The sequence below is a fragment of the Apiospora marii genome (genome assembly GCF_038362585.1).
Source record: "Apiospora marii strain CBS 49790 chromosome Unknown utg000012l_segment0_segment0, whole genome shotgun sequence".
Lineage (NCBI taxonomy): Eukaryota > Fungi > Ascomycota > Sordariomycetes > Amphisphaeriales > Apiosporaceae > Apiospora > Apiospora marii.
Window position 1 is genome coordinate 1 of NW_027117383.1, and position 18,053 is coordinate 18,053.

General features: G+C 55.8%; 6 protein-coding genes across 6 annotated transcripts; 4 read left to right on the plus strand and 2 right to left on the minus strand.

Annotated features, from left to right (window-relative positions):
- Positions 1–227: 227 nt before the first annotated feature.
- On the minus strand, positions 228–670 carry PG985_014785 (uncharacterized protein; the record flags this gene model as incomplete). Its single annotated transcript, XM_066834551.1, has 3 exons — positions 228–318; positions 372–501; positions 559–670. Coding segments are annotated over 3 exons (333 nt in total), but the record flags the coding sequence as incomplete, so codon positions are not given.
- Positions 671–5,126: 4,456 nt separating this feature from the next.
- On the minus strand, positions 5,127–6,607 carry PG985_014786 (uncharacterized protein; the record flags this gene model as incomplete). The annotated part of the gene is made up of 2 exons (XM_066834552.1): positions 5,127–6,298; positions 6,367–6,607. 2 exons carry the CDS (start codon positions 6,605–6,607, stop codon positions 5,127–5,129), a joined length of 1,413 nt encoding a protein of 470 aa, XP_066677162.1.
- Positions 6,608–8,191: 1,584 nt separating this feature from the next.
- On the plus strand, positions 8,192–10,321 carry PG985_014787 (uncharacterized protein; the record flags this gene model as incomplete). The annotated part of the gene is made up of 3 exons (XM_066834553.1): positions 8,192–8,314; positions 9,064–9,922; positions 9,987–10,321. 3 exons carry the CDS (start codon positions 8,192–8,194, stop codon positions 10,319–10,321), a joined length of 1,317 nt encoding a protein of 438 aa, XP_066677163.1.
- A 2,109-nt stretch (positions 10,322–12,430) lies between these two features.
- On the plus strand, positions 12,431–13,363 carry PG985_014788 (uncharacterized protein; the record flags this gene model as incomplete). The annotated part of the gene is made up of 1 exon (XM_066834554.1): positions 12,431–13,363. One exon carries the CDS (start codon positions 12,431–12,433, stop codon positions 13,361–13,363), a length of 933 nt encoding a protein of 310 aa, XP_066677164.1.
- Positions 13,364–14,729: 1,366 nt separating this feature from the next.
- PG985_014789 (uncharacterized protein) lies at positions 14,730–15,800 on the plus strand (the record flags this gene model as incomplete). Its single annotated transcript, XM_066834555.1, has 1 exon — positions 14,730–15,800. One exon carries the CDS (start codon positions 14,730–14,732, stop codon positions 15,798–15,800), a length of 1,071 nt encoding a protein of 356 aa, XP_066677165.1.
- Positions 15,801–16,829: 1,029 nt separating this feature from the next.
- Positions 16,830–17,627, plus strand: PG985_014790 (uncharacterized protein; the record flags this gene model as incomplete). Its single annotated transcript, XM_066834556.1, has 1 exon — positions 16,830–17,627. One exon carries the CDS (start codon positions 16,830–16,832, stop codon positions 17,625–17,627), a length of 798 nt encoding a protein of 265 aa, XP_066677166.1.
- Positions 17,628–18,053: the final 426 nt, after the last annotated feature.

Below are 18,053 nucleotides of genomic sequence, written 5' to 3' on the forward strand. Positions count from 1 at the left end.
ACCCTAACCCTAACCCTAACCCTAACCCTAACCCTAACCCTAACCCTAACCCTAACCCTAACCCTAACCCTAACCGTATCCAGCATTCGGTAGTGCTTCAGGAGAACAGGCATGGCCCAACGTGTCAATCGTTGTTTAACGTAGTTTCGAGATGCGACCGACGGTGATCAAGGAAGGAAGAGGATGCAAGAAGAGTTGCTGGACCCAACGATATCCTCTCTCATACTTTGGTTCAACGTGTCAATCGTTGCTCGATGTTTCGGCGTCAAGAGGAGGAGGAACTCGTAGTGCAGTCGGTCTTCGGGAGCAGGCTGGTTCCTGGCGATTGGAGAAGTCAGTACGGTACAGGACGTCGAAGAGAATGGCCTTACCTTCTCTCGTGGTGCGATCCTTCTGGCGCTGGAATGCTCTTGACGGTCTTGGAGTATTGTGCATGGGAAGCGATGGCCTTCTCTCGAGACAACAGGTCCTGCTCTTTGCGATAGGCAGGAAGGTGATCTTCTGGTGACGGCGTGGCTCGGCGTAGATCAAGGTGGAATGTGCAGTTCGATCAAGTACGACTTGGGATGTTGCTGCCTTGGAGCTCCCTCAAATCGGCAAAGGCACCGAATGCAGGAGCTGACATGTCCTTCAGCGACATACTGGTGGGGTTAGCTGTAGGTGCTGCCATTGGGACTTGCAGCCTTGCATTCCGATGGACACTTTCCAGTCCTTTCTGCCGCCTTAGTCAATTCCTGCAGAAAGCCTTGCTCTGCCACCAGTTCCAGCCATACAGCACCCCAACAGTTTCCTCGACGCAGTCTTGCCCTCGGTCCAGCATCTGAATCCTCCTGTCAGAAGGTATGAAGCCCTTTCCAGCAAGCCCATCCTCGTTGCCAATTGCTAACAAACGGTCTTAGAGCAATACCACCATCCGAAGCCCGTATCCCACCAACTCCTCTCCCATGACAGATACTTCTTTTCCGCCAACTCCTCCGGAAGCTACAACAATCGTGACGGTCTCCCGAGCTATTTGGAATTGCTCCGGGTCATGGCAGACTCCCACCCCAGCTGAGCCATTCCTGTCGAGACCTTTCTTGCTGCAATCGGAATTGCTCCAAGTCAAGGTAAACACCCATCCGAGCTGAGGCGATGGTTCCGCGAAGAGAACAGTAGACATGATCTTCTTGATTACCCCACTGGAGTAAGGCACTTCCTTCTCCAGCCTTCCAGAATAACCCCTCCGAACTGTTTGAAATTGCTCCGGGTCATAACACCCATCCCAGCTGAGCCATTTCTATCGCGACATCTCTTGCTCCATCGCAACGATCTCCCGAGCTGTTTGGAATTGCTCCGGGTCATGGTAAACTCTCACCTCAGCTGAGCCATTCCAGTCGAGACCTTTCCTACTCCAAGGCAAACAAACACCCACCCTATCTGAGACGTTCCTATCGAGACCTTTATTACTTTCTCCATCGATCGCCCGAGCTGTTTGGAATTGCTCCAGGGCATAATACCCAGCTGAGTCGTTCCTGTGACGACGTTCTGGGACATCTGTACATAGCATTTCAGTAGACTACTCAACCTCTTGATTATCCCACTGGAATGATGTCCCATGAACTCGTACAAGTGACCTACAGTGCTTCTTCCGAGCCATCTTTGCGGCTGGAGTCTGCAGTCCTGGAGGTCTCCTCGCGGTTGCGCCAGCTGTATCCTCGCAATTCCCGTAATCCTTCCACAACGAAGTGCCCAAGCTCAAAGCCCCATCCCGACGAGGCTCTCCAGGCTCAGACTCCCGAGCTCGAGAAGGCTGGCTCGTAGATCTTCGACCCAAGCAGGAGCTCAAGGTCCTCATCCCAGCAAGCATTCACCAAGCAGAAGCTCGAGGGCTCGGCAATTGCAAGGACAAATCTTGGTAAACCTTCGACCCAAGCAGACCTCGACGTCAATAGGCAACCTCATGACCTCCTTCCTCACAGAGCCGAGAAGAAGCTCTGTTGACCAAGCTGACCGAGCCTGTCCTTTCCCCAGCGGTAGACCTTCGACCCAAGCGGAAGCTCCGAGGCTCCAGGAACACTCCCGCATTTCAGCGCAACACATCCGAGTAGAAGCTTCGGCTCCTTACCCCTGCGGCAAACCTTCAACCCAAGCGGAAGCCCTGCGGGTCAAGTAAGCCGAACTCGAGGTTCTCCTAGGCCACTGACGACCGAGATCCCGGCAAACCTTGTTCAAGCAGCATGCCTTGATCCGAGCAACCCACGCAGAGCTCTGCGGGCCCAGCTGACCGAGCTCGACGTTCTCACGTACCTGATTGAACACCCCGGCCAGTCGGAAGCTCTGCGAGCCAAGATGGCCGAGCTAGGGGTACCTGGATGCCCATCTCTGACGAGCAAAGGCAGAGCTCCGGCAAACCTTGGATCCAAGAGGCTGCCAATGCTGAACGGCCCCGTCCGAACAAGCAGAAGCTCTGCGGGCCAGGCTACATGCAAGTTCAACCCATGCAGAGGATCGCCGGCGCCATCCTGAGCTCCGCCCCTGAGAGGAAAGCGTCGACCCAAGTCAGCCGATCTCACTCCCAAACTCACAAACCTCTTGAAGCAGGCAGAAGCAAGATGCCTCGAGACCCCCTGTTGCACCAAGTTTGGCAGGCCAAGCACAAGACCCCCTCTCACCAACTTGAACACCCAAAACCAAGACATATACCTGAGTTGGGGGTCCAGCCTCCCAAAACCCCCGGCCAAACCCTAGACCCAACCAGCCAATCCCCAACCAATGCCGCTCGTCACGTCTCCTGTCGACCCAGTGCTGTATCAAGACCTTGTTAGTCCTCTCAATAGACCCAATGAACATTCTTCAGCTCCACTTCTGCTATGACAACCCTGCATGTGACGTCCCGACAGTACGCAGGCCGTATATCACCACGAAAAAAACCTCGGCTGATCCCCTCCAAACTGCCGTAGGTCCGTAAGGTTCATCCCACGATGCCGGGTTCCCAATATGAGCTCTTTGTGACTTGATTTGCGCCCGCTAGCTTGAAAGGAGTCCCACGACCAAGCCCGTCTAAGTAAGCTGACGCTGCCGAACCACGCCCTACCCGCTGCATACTAGCGTAGGTCATTTTTGATACTACTCCGACAATCGTCCCGTAATACGAGCTCCGTAGGGCCTGATTTGCACTGGCTACGTCGAATGTAGTTTCCCGGTGGTGTCTGCCTATGTAGATTGACACATTCAAACCACGCCCTACTCGCCCCAAACTCCTGTAGGTCGTTGAAGTGGTTCAGTCGATGGTTCTGCCCCAATACGAGCCCGATTGAGCTTGATTTGCGCCCGCTACCTTGAACGTCGTCCCTCGGCAGTGCCTGTGGATGTAAATTGACACCGCCGAACCACGCCCTACTCGCCCCAAACTGCAGTATGTCACTCCGGCTTGCCTCTAGACGCTGCCCCGGTAACATGAGCTCTCTCGGGCCTGATCTGGGGAAGGTCCGCCGAGAAGTACCAGCGCCCAGGACCCGGGAACCGCCAAAGCAAGCCGAAAGCGAGCCGGACAGCAACATCTGCACCACTCGCGTCGCTTCCACACCCCCACTAGCCTTGCTCACTAAGTATCTCCGTCCCAGCTACCTCCGAGGCCACCCCGAGGCCATCCCGACAACAGATACATAAATATACATGAAAAATAAAACCACCCCCGATCCTCCCCAAACTTTGATACGATGAAGCAGGTGGCTTGAAAATCTGGTAGCCCCAGTTTCAGCCTCATAGGTCGAGATCCGGAGCCGTCGCTGCCGATCCCGGGAAGTGCAGTCCCGGCGTATATATACCGACTTTCCCAAATCTCGCCCAATTGACTCCCGACTAGCGCAGGCCGTCCTTGACACCTTCAAGATGCGCAAACCCAAGTTTCAGCTTCATCGGACGTGATCCGGAGTCGTGGTGGTTAAAGACACGCACCCAGGGGCAGGACGTATGTAGACCAGCATCCGCAAATGTGAACGGATACTCCTACAACCAGCGGAGCATCGAGGACTCACCTGATACATGCACGTCCCTCAGTTTCAGCTTCACCGGACACGATCACGAGTGTTGTCGGCGCTGGACAGCATCCAGGGGCAAAGGCGTAAGTATCGCGACACATCTCAACGTGAGCCGATTGAGCCCAAATTGACGGAGTAGATACAGGGACCCCCAATGAGCATCGTACCCCAGTTTCAGACATGTAGCTACAATGCAGCGCTATCCTTGGTGGTGGACGTCCAGGGCAGACACAGTCAGTGGCCTACAGGGCAGTGGGCTACAGGCAGTGGGCTACAAGGCACTGGGCTACAGGGCACTGCACTGGGCTACGGAGCGCTAAGCTACACATGCGGACACTGCACAATTGAAGCGACCGTCGCGATGTAGGAACCTGCAGAAAATCAAACCTATCGACTTGTAGCATCAGATAATGCATCAATTGAGCTGAGCAGTGACTCGGAGTGCCCATGAATGCCCGCCAATGTCCAGCTCCAGCAACGCCGGGCATATGCGCAGGCTCAGCACCAGTAAGTAGACGGCCTGTAGACGGAAACATCCAAAACCAAACCTCGCCCGATCGACACCAAACTCAGGAGCAAGGATAAGGATGGTCCAAAGAGTAGAAGTACGCAGTTTCAGCCAAGAAGCAGCAAAGTTGCGGCGGATAGAGGCAGATGTATGTAGCGCAGGCACTCATGTACAGATAGGACCCAAAACCCCAAACTCAGGAACAAGGATGACTGTGGCCCACGGAGTTGAGGATCGCAGTTTCTGTCAAAAAGCAACAAGATTGCGGCATATACAGGCAAATGTAACGCAGACACGTATGTACAGATGGCACTGAGAAATGGACCTCGTCCAAATGGCCCCAGGCTCGGGAGCAAGGAGAATCGCAGTTTGAGGAAGAGTACGCAAGTTGTCACGTCCACTGCAGATCAATCGGGACAGCAAGCTATCAGTCACAGACATGGACACACTCAAGCAGTCGAGCAGGCAATCAATAGAATTACAGGCATTCACAGACACAGATACGTAGAATCAGGTTTATTCATTAGAGGCAGTCCCCCGGGCAGTCCCCCTGCCTATCGTCAAATTAAAGAAAGCAAAACACAAAACGCACAAGCCGGCTAGTCCTCGACGTCTAGGAGGCCCAGCTCCTTCTCGATCTTCTTCAGCGCACCCTTCGTGGCGTCCGAAAAGGTGCCGCTCTCGATGAAGCCGGCGATCAGCTTGTAGCGATCGCGCCCGCTGAGGATCTCGGCGAAGGTGGCGTACTTGCTCTCCGCGTCGAAGTACCCGCGGGTCGACGAGTCGGACGCGCCCGCCAGCGCCAGCAGGATCGGGCCGACAGACGTCATGTCATCGCGTTCGCCCGCGTCGAGCATGACGCCCACGACGAATTGCCGGACGTTGTGCTCGGCCTCGAGCTTGATGTGGGCCTGACGCTGGCTCAGGGGCAGCATGCGCCACATGTGGTCGCCCGCGACGTAGTCGAACAGAGCCAGGCCCTCCTTGGCCGGGGTGCGCTTCTCCACGTTGTGCAGCACCGTCTTGGCGTGGTCCCGGGCCACGGAGCGCATGGCCGCCTGCTGAGCCAGCAACAGAACCTCGTTGCCCTCTTGGCCCTCGGTCCAGTACTGGCGCACCAGCGCCTTGCGCTCGTCGGGCGAGCCGAAGCTGTTGGGGCCGCCTTCCTTGCGGCGCTTCTCCTGCCGGCCCTGCACAAACTCGGCGATCTTGGCCGGGCGGCCGCGCAGCAGCTCCATCTGCCACGCCAGCAGGTCGATAAATCCGCGCTGGTACTGGGTGCGGACGGTCGCATTCTGGATGTCGGTGCCCGGCTTGAGCTCGAGCATCAAGGCCTTGTGCCCGTTGGTGAGCTGGCCGAGCAGCAAGATGAACTTGTCGCCACAGACGAACTTCGCGGCCTGGTCCAGGGCCAAATCAACCTCCTTGTCGTCGGAGCCGACGGAATTCGTGAATCGCCCCGGGCCGCGGTTCGGGATCCAGATCGTGCCATAGTAGCCGTAGACCTGGCCGTCGTGGGCCAGTCCCTCGACCGACTTGAAGATGACTTTGCGGTCCTTGTGCCGCAGCGCCCCAAAGTCGACTTTGCCGAGGTCGTCCGTCGTGCGGCCCGACACGGTGAGGGGCTCGAAGGTGGCGGGGGACATCAGGTAGAGCGCCCGGCTGTCCAGGGCCTTGCCGTAGCACCACTGGAGCACCTCCTTGCTGAAGGGAGGGCCGAACTTGTTGGGCCGCTTTGCGCGCGGCTCGACGGTTCCGCCGGCGAGGTTCCCTGTGGTGGTGGTTAGCATGAGACGGGAAACGGCGACGGGGAACACTTACGGAGAGAGGCCAAAACACGTTCGTGGACCTCCTCCACAAACCAGTCGGCCCGGACGGACCACAGCGAGCTCTCATCGTCCCACAGAACGCGGCAGACGTGTTGGAAGCCGACTTCGATATATGCCTCGAAATCGGCATCCGTCACGTCTGCCCACAGCTGACGGACCTTGTCCCGCAACGCCTCTCGCTGGAGCTGCTGGAACTGGGTGAGCCCAGTCTGGACCTCAAACAGGGTCCCCTTGGGCTCGGGGGGCGCCATTTTCCCAGGTGTCGGAATTGGGGAAAATGGGCAAAAGCAGGCAACGAAAAAGAAAAGAAAAGGAGCAGTGGTAACGGTGAAAAGAGGGGGGATTGATGGTGGTGGTTGTGATGGCTGCCGCTGTTGTTGGTGGTGGTGGTGCTCTTTTCGTTGCGCGCGAGGAAAGAAAGGAAAGGAAAGGTTCCAAAGGATCGCACCTGCGAGAATTCCTTTTTGGCGAGGCGGGACAGAGCTCAGGCAACGTGGTGGGCAACACCGGGCTACAGCTACAAGCAGCTACAGGCGGGCTACAGGCGGGCTACAGCTACAGACCAGCGGGCTACAGCGGGCACAGCTACGGACGGGCTACGGGCAGTTACAGGCGGGCACAGCTACAGGTGGGATACAACTTCCATGGCCATCTACATGTTCAAATGTATATGGCTGGGGCATTGGAACTTGGCGCCTAATTGACGACGATATCATTTTCCTTGACCACGTCGCTGTACGGGCCTGGCTTTTGGAAATACTGTAAGTAGTCTGTAGATGTACCCGGCTCCGAACTCCCTGCAGACGTGTCTTTAGTAATATGCCTGGTCTGCGAATGTCCATCTTGGCTGGAGAAGCCGGAGAGCTCGATTAATCAAGTAGGTCTGCGATGGAGCTTTACCCAATGTGGAAGTCAAGTAAGTCAAGTCGAGCAGTATCTGGACTCACGGTCCGTCAGTAAATACCCGAGTCCCGCCAGACTCGCCAACTCTCAGGCCACTTGATCCCAGCCATCCACGCACGCTCCCCACTAAGAGCTCCCGAAGCCACTCATTGCAATAAGGCTTTGTCGTTCAGCCCAAGTCGGCCTGGTAAATCATTCAAATGAACGGCATCGCCTACTTGCGGCTCAATCTTCAGTCATATAAATTGCGTATCGAGGCCGTCTCTACACACTGCGATTAGAGTTCGTGTCTGCATTACTTGGGCTCAATTGCACGTGTTGCTTACTGAAATAAAGTACTTGACTCCAAGCGGCCCACTATGCACATGTTTCGATCATCTGCAGTCTGCTCACCGCAAGCATTTCTCTATGCCTGAATTCTGTGACCTTGTACTGTCAACTCATGCTCCAGAATTCATGTGACACTGTGGTATCTTGCTATCGGTTCCGGCGTCCCGGCTGACGTCGTTCCTGGTCCGTGCAGCCGCCGGCGATTGGCTGTGGGCCGGCCCTTGAATGCAGATCCGTGCGACAGGCGCTTGCACATGCTGATCCCTGCCAAAGCGTAACCGTGTGCGCGCGTGCAAACTCAATTTTGACGTCGTGAGACGCCAGCGGCGCGAAACTCCGGGCGGAGCGGCGCGGCATTCCAACGTCGGCCGGCATTTCCAAGTCTAGTAGGTAAACATTGCCTGAATTCTCGTTATTCCACATTTTGCACAATCAAAGGCACTATGTTAAGTCGGATTCCTGCGACATGTGTATGAGTGTCTGTGTGTGTGCGTGGACATGGCGGAATATGGTTGTAGATGACAGATAAGAGTGCAGAGGGCAGATGGACGAGTGTAGAATACAGACGAGAACATCAGGGACTTGGACACATAGTAATTTGGATGCAACATCAAGTTGTGCATTGGTGTATTCATGTTGGCAAAGACAGAGCATCGATCCTTAAAGTGAGGAAGAAGGAGCTAGGAAGCCACGAGGCCAAACGTGAGAAGGTCGCTGGAGAAGTAGTATATGAGTGGCTTTCTTAGCATTGGCTAGGTACGGTATATGAAGACAGTGTCATAACAGCTTCTTTCATATGGACCCGATGAAAGCATGCTCTCCAATCCCCTGGCATGCGGATATACCCCTCAGTCGCGCCGTTTCTGTAACTTGTCGACTCTCGTACTCTTCTTGGAATGACCAGGATGTTTCAAGAGGGAATAATAGTAAACAGCGTCTCGAATAAGCGGTGACTCCAGTCCATATAAGACATTGGGATAACGTGGGATAACGTGGAATAAACACTAGAACAGGAAGGAATAATTAAGCAACGAAAGTCGGTTCCTGGCAGAATGGATAAAGATTGGCGGTTTCGAAGTCGCTGACTATAGTACCGTAGCTTCATGTTTACACAATAAGTGGGAGATTAAGCAACCGCCCGAGCCAGAGTTCAAGTATATCAATCCAAGAAAGTTAATCAAGAAAGCAGGTCGACTAAGTCACCCATACAGGTAGGTTTCCACATCCACGGTCATCCGGGGATAAAAGCACATCCAGCCGACCGAGAAGCAAGTAGTCAGTCGGGCAGGCAGACACGCAAGTAAGTCGAGTAAGTCGAGTAAGTCGAATCAGTTAGATAAGTCACAGAAACCGGTACGGTGTCACATCCAGTCCATCGCGAATCGGGCATTCACATACACACGTACAAACAGTTGCAGCCAAACACAAGTAATATTGACTTTATTGATTCCGGGTTCATGTCGTTAAGTTACAGCTCCTCAAGTTTATCGAGAGCCTCCTTAATGAGGAGCTGGCGCTCGTTCGGTGGCAGGGCGGTGAGGACGGTGTCGCCCTCGACAAATTCGATGAGCGCCTTGGGGTGGTCGGCGCAGTCCTGGGCCTTGCGGGGGACCTGGGCGCGCACGGCCTTGTACTGCGCCCGGAGCAGCGCCTCGCTGTCCTCGTGCCAGTAGTGGCGGACCAGCTTGGTGCGCTCGGCGGGCGAGCCAAAGGTGCGAGGGGCGGCGGGGCCCTGCTCGAGGCGCTTGTCGGCGAGGTCCTGGAGGCCGTCGAGCAGCTTGACGGGCTGGCCACGCAGCAGGCGCATCTGCCAGGCGAGCAGGTCGACGTAGGCGCGCTTGTACTCTTCGTCGCCGGCCTTGTCGATGACGGCGCCGGGGGCGAGCTCGAGCAGCAGGGCCATGTGCCCGTTTTCGACGAGCTTGCCGTACAACAACACGAGGCTGTCGCCGCCGCAGAGGCGCTTCTGGGCCGCGGCCAGGACCTTGTTGATCTGGTAGGCGTCGGCGCCGACGCACGCCTCGAAGGTGACGGAGCCTATCTGGGGGGTCCAGATCATGCCGCGGCCCGTGCAAACCTGCGCGTCGTGCGGGCCGGCATCCACGCGTTGGTGCATGGCGAGGCGCTCGGCCGCGCGGGCGGGCGGCGGGTTGCTGGAGAGGATCTGGAAGAGCCCCCGGTTGGGCATGTAGGCCTTCTTGGTGTCGAGGGCCTTGTCGTAGCACCAGGCCAGCAGCTCGTGGCTGTAGGGCTCGCCGAACATCTTGGGCTTGGGTGGCGGGGAGGCGAAGGTGGACGGGCCCATTTTCATCTTGTCGGTGTCGTCTGCGTCGGTCGGTTAGCGAGGGCAGTCGATGAGGAAGGGGGAGGGAGGGATACTTACGGACAAGCTTCCAGACGGCCCGGTGGACCTCATCAATGTAGTAGTCCACATTGAGGGCCCAAGCCGAGCCGTCAGCCCAGTGCACGTCGCGGACGAAAGCGGAGCACATGTGGATGAGATGCTCGAAAAGCTCGTCGTCGACGCCCGAAAAGACGTTCTCGATGTCCCGGCGCAGCTTGGCGCGTCGGTCTCGCTGCGCCGCGTTGGGCTCACGCCAGACCGAGAGGCACGGGTTGGGGTTGGCCATTTTCCCGAGGTGTTGTCGTGGAGGGAAAATGGTCAGGAGGAGCAGGCAACGGAAAAGGAGCAATCACAGTGGAAAGGGGGCAGGAATTGGTGGTGGTTGTGATCGCTTCGACTGTTGTTGGTTTCTGGTTTCCGTTGCGCGCAAGGAAGGAAAGGAAAGGAAAAAGTGCAAAGGTTCCCGCGTGCGAGATTCCCTTTTTGGCGGGGCGGGTCAGAACTCAGGCGGGCGACAGCTCAGGCAATCGGGCTACAGCGGGCTACAGGCGGGCTACAACTACAGGCAGCGGGCTACAGCAGGCATAGCTATGGGAAGGCGGGCCACGGGGCAAGCTACAGCTAGGTATCTACCTGATATCTGGCATGGTTGACTTGATCAATCTCTCTTAAGCAGATCCAGTGCAGCTCTCTATGCGGGCAGACTTGCCACTGTTTGTGTATGGACATTGGCTTCAAGCATTGCAAGCGAAGCATCTCATCATGTAGTTCTAGATTCCCATGCAGCAGCCTACGAACCGAGGCAGCCCAAGGCCTTTCAATCGCATCTGTATGTATGGACATGTATGTACTTAAGCTACCTGCGGGCACAGCTACACCTACAATGTGTTGACATTTGCTTCCCACAATCATAGCTACTTACCGCAGATGCCCATGGGCTGCTTCATGTGTAGATACTGTACTTGGTCAGTTGACGGGCCTGGCACTGCATCACCTGACCGTTAGAGACATGCACTGGACTACGATGGGGCTTTCAACCAATGCAATGTCCCTGTTGGCAGACCTGCAGGGCGTCGGAGGCAATGTTTCACGTTTGTATGGCGGGGTAGCTCCGTTGGCCATTGGCAGAGCCATTGGTAGGGCCATTGGCTGGGCCATTGGCAGCTCCAGCTTACATGTAGGATTCAGTTCAAAGCGTTGTGACAGGCAGGCGAATCGGGAAATGCTTCACTTGATGCTGTATTTGAAATCTCCTTGGAGCTCACCGCATCCTTCGTAGGCGATCGTAGTCACGGGTTCCCATGGATTTGGCTGGGAAAAATGAACTTCATGAGATGCTTCACGAGATGCCGATGGAAAACAAGGCCCATACCTGCTGCGGAAACCAATCCTGAATCGCACCGCATCCCCCGTAGGCGACCATGGTCACGGGTTCCGACGGATCTACTTTGGAAAAACCCAAAGTCAACCGGATGCAATGTCTACGTATGCAAATGGAAACAGAACCATATGATGATATGCTTCAATGCTTCACATGAAATGCTTCAAAAGCCAAGGCCCAAACACACTGGCATCCTCGTAGGCGAACATGGTCACGGGCTCCGATGGATCTGCCGCCGAGAAAATCAATGTCAAGCACAAGTCAACCTGGAGGACGAATGTACACAGATGCAATTGTCACTGCTCGTAAGACAGAGGCATAATGACACGATGAGATGCTGCACAAGCCAAGGCCCATACATGCACTGGCATCGCCGTAGGCGACCATGGTCACGGGTTGCGATGGCACTGTATCTGCTTGGAGAAACTGATCAAGTCACCATGTCAAACACCTACAGATGCGATTAAAACTCCTTGGTCTGCCTCGTAGGCTTCTGCAAATGGCAAAACATCAAGTACGAGGCATGGTATTCCAGAACTAATACATGATGAGATGCTTCCCTCAATGCTCACTTGCCATGCTGACCAAAAACAAGGTCCATACCTACCTACGCATTACCCCTCCATTCTGCCTAGCTCGACCACCTTATCAATCCACAAACGGAAGCTCTCAATTGAAGCTCCAGTTGAAGCTCAAGTTGGAGCTCACCTCTGAAGCACAAGTTCAACTGGATATTACAACCCCCACGGTCTGCCACCAGAAACCCCCAGCCAGGAGATATTAGTACGGTAGAATAGGCGCTGAACGCCTGTATATAGCAATATAATATGGATTTGCCAGCAGAAACGTAACCCTGTTGAAGCGCCCGTAAACCCCAAACTGCCTTTGGACGTCGTCCAAACGTGAACGCCTCGTGTGAATGCTTAAAGTGGAGCCCACCTTAAGAATGTACTGGGCAAAGTCTCGCCGTCCACGATTTGACCTTTCCCTTCCTTCTTCGTCCGCGAACTACCATCCGATTGTTGATCGAAAAGATTCTTTCTAGAACTTCTCATTTTCTTAATTAAACTTCGATCATTAAGTTCGCCACCATCATCGCCGTCATCATTACCAACAATGGCCGACGACACCCCCATGCAGGATGCGCCCGCTGGCCAGCCCGGTTCGGCCGAGCCAAGCACAATTGCCACGGCTCTGGACGATACCGTGGCTGCGGCGGGCCATCCAAAGGCCAAGCGCTTGGCTTATCGCTGGGATCGCAAGCCTGAGCCCAGGGACGACGACAACGACGACGAGGAAGGCCCCGTTTTTCGTTGGAAGCGGCGCCGGGTCGACTCCCAGAGCACCAACGCTCTGCCTGTCGCCCGCCGCCCCCGATTCGGCGTCGCCCCCCGCCCGCCGCCCGTCCCCACCACTCCGCCCGAGCCAGTGAGCTACACGGGCGACGACATCCTCGCCAAGGCCGAGTCAATGAGGAATGGCTTGCCCACCGTGATCAGAGGAGCGGACAACGTCCTGGCCGTCTACGAAACATACATGGCCAAGGAGCGTGAGGACCCTCGCAACGACAACGTCTTCTACGACTTCAAGCTCCGCAAGTTGACGGACGTGGCTGCCGTTCGCCGGTACCAGAAGGCCGTCAACTACAGCAACTACGAGCTGGACGCCTTCGACGAGTGGTCCGACGACGACGGCAATGGCAACGACAACAATGGCTCAGACTGTCGTCGCCGCGAGCGCGGGGCCCGCCCTGCTTCCCTGGCCAACAAGAAGGCTGGAGCGGCTGTGGACGAGGCCCGGCTCAAGGCAGACGCCATCGCCACTGTCAACAAGCCCAACAACAACAACAACAACAACACTGGCAGCTGCGCGGGCAAGTTTAACCCCTTCGCCTACGCGCGCCAGTCGAAGCCGAAGGACAAGGTCACCAAGGAGGACCTGGACGCCGATATGGATGTCCAGCAGAAGTTCCGGGAGGCGGCGGCCCGGGAAGGCAAGGGCCACCTCGTGCTGAGGGACTTCGACTTTGACGGCGACCTTGATCGTTGAAGGCCTTTGTCCTCGCGCTCGGCCGCCTCCTTTTGTTGTTTGTTGTTGCGTGTTTTCTGCATCGTGAAAAAGGCGAGGGTGGGCAACCCAATTGGGGCCCCTGGAGTTTCTTGCTGCTTCAGTTTATCTTGTTGTTATTTTGTTTCATGGTAATGAAAATGGCTTCCCCTGTACGTGTGTCTTTACAAAGCCTGACTGTGGTGTCAGTGATGGTTATTACTCGGCATTTGACGATGATTGTGAACTTGTAGTCATATGCCGCCAGCCACTGTCATCTGCCTCTGGTCGTCGAACCACATAGTTATAGACGTCCAATTGTGCTATGATCGATTGGAAGCTGACAATGCCGCCGTTTCAGTCCCGTGCCGTATTCGCTGATCTAGGCGCTGGCATCCACTGAGACCACCGTGGTTGCTGATCCCACTGAAGAGGCCGGGGCTGCTTGTTTTGGGGGCTTTCCCCAGCGGGCCGTCTGCGATTCAGGGCAGTCATGGCTCACAACCTTGCCTTCATTCCATGTTCTACATCCTACACAGCTCTAGCTACGACATGGTATCGTGTAATTCATTGGCCCAACTCAAGGATGGAACAATGCGATTTGTGATTACGGCACTGTCTATTGCTATGTACTTTGATGTTTGGGATCGCTCCTCAAAACCGATTCACGAATTCGATGTAACACTGTCAGTTTCCGATGATCGAGTGATGTGAGGATTTGTCTGGCGACGCTGTGCTTCATGTGAACTTCTCCCAGAACCCTCGAGAGCTATCTGAGATAACAAATTGGTAGTGATGCGGAATGATCTTGTAGCTGATAGGTCCAGGTGCGTAGAATGCGTACAAATACGTCTGATGTAACAGGGCGGATAATTCATCAAGATTGTATTCAATTCCCACACGGACAATTCATATAAAGCTCTGCAACCAGCCCCCAAGCAAAGCGACTGAAACCATAGGGGTCCAGCGTCAATTGCAGGTGGAGCCCCGTGAGGACAGTCTGCACCTGTAGCTGAGGTTACCTACCGGTGAAGCCTGCACCTGTAGCACCCGCAGCCTGAGCCCGCCCCGTAGCCTGGCCTGAATAGTGGCAAGCCTGGGGCCCCACCCGCGAATGCGCTGCGCGGTACTTAGGTAATTTTTCGCGGCCCTCGTTTTGGGAAACTTCTTCCTCTCTTCTTTGGTCTCGTTGAAATCGCAAAAGGTGAGTGCTTGATTCCGCGCGTGCGCAATTGCGTTGCGCCTCACCCAACCCCATCTCGCCGTCGCATGCTAACGTGTTCCTGTCGCACATATCTCTCACAATCAATTTTCTGCTTTTACGATTTTCGACAAAACAAAACAAAAACCCCGACATCACTAGGCCACGATGTCAAGCAACAAGCGCCCCGCCACCAGCCCACTGGGCAACCTGGGCAAAGTTGCCAAGCGCGACATGTACAGCATAGAGGACGAGGAAATGCTGGACTACGGCGACGAGCCTTTGGAGGAGGTGCTTTTGGAATCCGACGACCCCGAGATCGAGGTTCCCTCCGCCGTTCCCCAAGAGATCGCCGAGGAGTCGCAGCTCGGTCCGCACACCCAGGATGACGATGCCGAGGACGAGGCAGAGCTGTCTCCCAAGGGACTTCGACACTGGCTACAGGATGCCGGTGACGGAGCTTCCGAGGGACGCCGCTCGCCCGCCCGCAGCATCCAGGACAACGGTGTCGAGGACAGGGACGAGGCAAAGCCGTCTCCCAAGGGACTTCGACACTGGCGACAAGATGCCGGTGACGGAGCTTCCGAGGGACACAGTTTACCCGCCCGTAACGTCGCTCCACCTGTCGACCCCGACGCCCCTGCCAGTAAGGCGATCGACGCCGCGCTCGAGACGGCTGTGGGGCGCCTGTCGTTCGCCGAGAAGAAGGAGTTGCTGCAGTTCTTGAACCGCAAGCGACAGAACCAGGAGCAGCAGCAGCAAGTTCCGGACGACGGTGACGACGGGGTTGTCATGAACGACGACGACGACAACGACAACACAGTCCTGCCCCTGCCTCGCCGCCCTGCCCCTGCCCTCCTGGCTCCGCCTCCGCCTCCGCCTGAGCTCCCGGACATCGGTCGCCTGATGTTCGTTCCTCCGCCCTTCACGGACTACCCGGAGCAGTCGCTCAACATGAGCAACCTGGCGCAGCTGCCCAACCGTCTGCGGCCCGTGGCGCCCGGCGCACACGTGGACCTGGCAGTGACGGTGGGCTCGTACGCTCCTGTCGAGGCCCTGCCGGACCCCCTGCGAAAGGTAAAGAGGGTCCCATGCGACCCTCACTTGCCTGTTCCGCCGGGGCTCCGCGAGTCCGACAACGACTGCTACGAGGGCAAGCCTGGCGCGAACGGTATGTTGCGCTTCAACAAGGCCGCCTCGTTAATCACCAAGACGGCGAAGTACGGCCGGCGTCGGTAGATGGGTAGCTGGATGGGGTAGCTGGATGAAATGGAATGATACTTGATGCTTGATGACTGCGTCTGTCTTTGGTTGTGTTCTGCTTAATGCTTGATGCTTGCTTGGTAATTGTGCCTGGCTATCTTTGCTTCAGCCTCTGCTTGATGACGGATTTCCCCCCAACATATTGACGCCGCAATTGTGGTGAGCCTCGACGTGGTCGAATTGGACGACCTCCAAGTACCATGAAACGTGTTTTAGCTATATTACACTATGATAGAAGTATGATCCCTTGCATGTTTTCGAAATAACGAATCCTATGAATATGGTCAGCTGGACGACTTCCTCATACTAAACTGGTTCATATCTGCTCAAACGTGAGTGCCAGCGCCGTCATGTCTATAGCCACTACAACTTCTCGCAGGCCTTCGAGCAGCTAGATGGTCTCGTTGTAGAAATATTAAGTGGTCCTGAAGCCAGTAGAGCATGACCAGGGCGCCGGGTTGGTATCGTAGTCGGTGGTCGGATTTGGATCAGCTGGTGCACAAGTTTCCAAACGGTCCGGGATAGCCAAGACTGGCATCAAGACCCAGAAGCCCATGTACCAGCTTAGGGGGATGTATGGTCTTTGTGCTATTCACTTTCGAAGTTGGTCGACAATCAAGTACAGGTTTTGCGCGGATCTGGTTCAATCATGGCGGCTGAGTGTCAGCGAACCGGCCACCACTTACCGATGACTCATCGCGCAGGGCCAGGTGGTTGTGCTACGTAATCTGAATGGGGCATCTGTAGATGTCTGTAGGTACATGCGCGCGGTCGGAAATCAAACTGGTTGTTGTTCCCAGTGACTGCCAGCTTCAATCTTGTAAGTGGTGCCCCACTGCAATTGACCGTGTGCGCGCGCGCAATCTCGTCCGCCTGCGGTTCATACTTTCCTTTCGTTGTCCGTGAACAAACAATATATCTTTTATTGAAAAGTTCTTTCGGTCCCCCAACTTTCAATAAAAATTATCATCACCAACTTCGCCGACACGCCCGACCATCTTCAAAATGGCCGAGCTCAACGACACCTCTCCCGGCGCTGTTCCTCCCGAGCAGGTCCAGCCCAAGCCCTTGTCCAATTTGGACAGGGCACTGGACGAAATCACGGAGGAGAGCGGCAGCGCCTACAAGCGCAAGAAGGGCAAGAAGAACAAGAACAACAAACGCCCTCGCGAGGAGAAGCAGAGCGACGGATCCTCCTCGCAGCCGCCCGCCCAGCGACCCAAATTCGAGTGGCCGACGGCGCCTGTTCAGCCGCGGCTCGACAGGGAAGCGGCAGCAGAGGAACAGCGCCGTCTCGAGGCCGCCCAGCAGGCGAGCGAGGACAGACTTCGGCAGCTCGCCGACAACGCCAATGCTGCCGCCCGCGCCCGCAGCAGCAACAACGACAACGGCAATCGCCCGTTTTTGTTTGGCGCCGGTGACAGCGGGTTTCATAGCCGTAACATCAACCACATCAGCAACAACAACAACAACAACAGCGGCTATGGTGTTGACCGCGACGACGGCGCCGGCACTGAGGGCAAGAAGAAGAACCGCCGCGCCGGCAAGAGGATTCAGAAAAAGAGGGCCAATGCCGCCGCCCGCACTGCCACTGTCGAAGGAGAATACCCTGTCTCGCGGGTCACGTACGCCCCTGTCGCTGGCGCGGCTGGCGCTGACGGTGAACCTCGTACCGCTGACCGCAGTAACCGGCAACCTCCGACGGTAGAGAGCCTGGACGCCGACATGGACAAGTGGCGTAATGAGAACGGCTATAATAGCGGCCAGGCCATGTTGCCAATTAAGAAAGAAGAGGTGGACTAGAACGACTAAATGGGCAAGCGCATTGGGGTCCCCCAGATGACGGAGCTTGGTTTTGGTTTTGTTGGTAATAAACACGGTTGCTCTTGACATGTTTGACTGATGCCATTGGGATTGTGACCACGGTGAATGTGACGACTACCTTGTCCGATGATTACACTTTACGTATTACTATTGGCATGCTTGTGGCTCATGAAATTGTCTGCTGACTTGGAAGAATTCCATTGGGATTTCCATCGTTGCGGTACTCTAGCGGTGCCGTCTTCTCATTCGATGGCCGGCCTGCTTTTGGACGACGTCCATTGTTGCCCGTAAATTGCATTTGGGGCGACGTCGGACTCCCCACCCGATAGGTCGTCAAAATAGGCGTTGCATACGCGGCGCGGGCAGAGTAAGTCGGGCGAAAGCGGCCAAAACAGTGGAAACCAC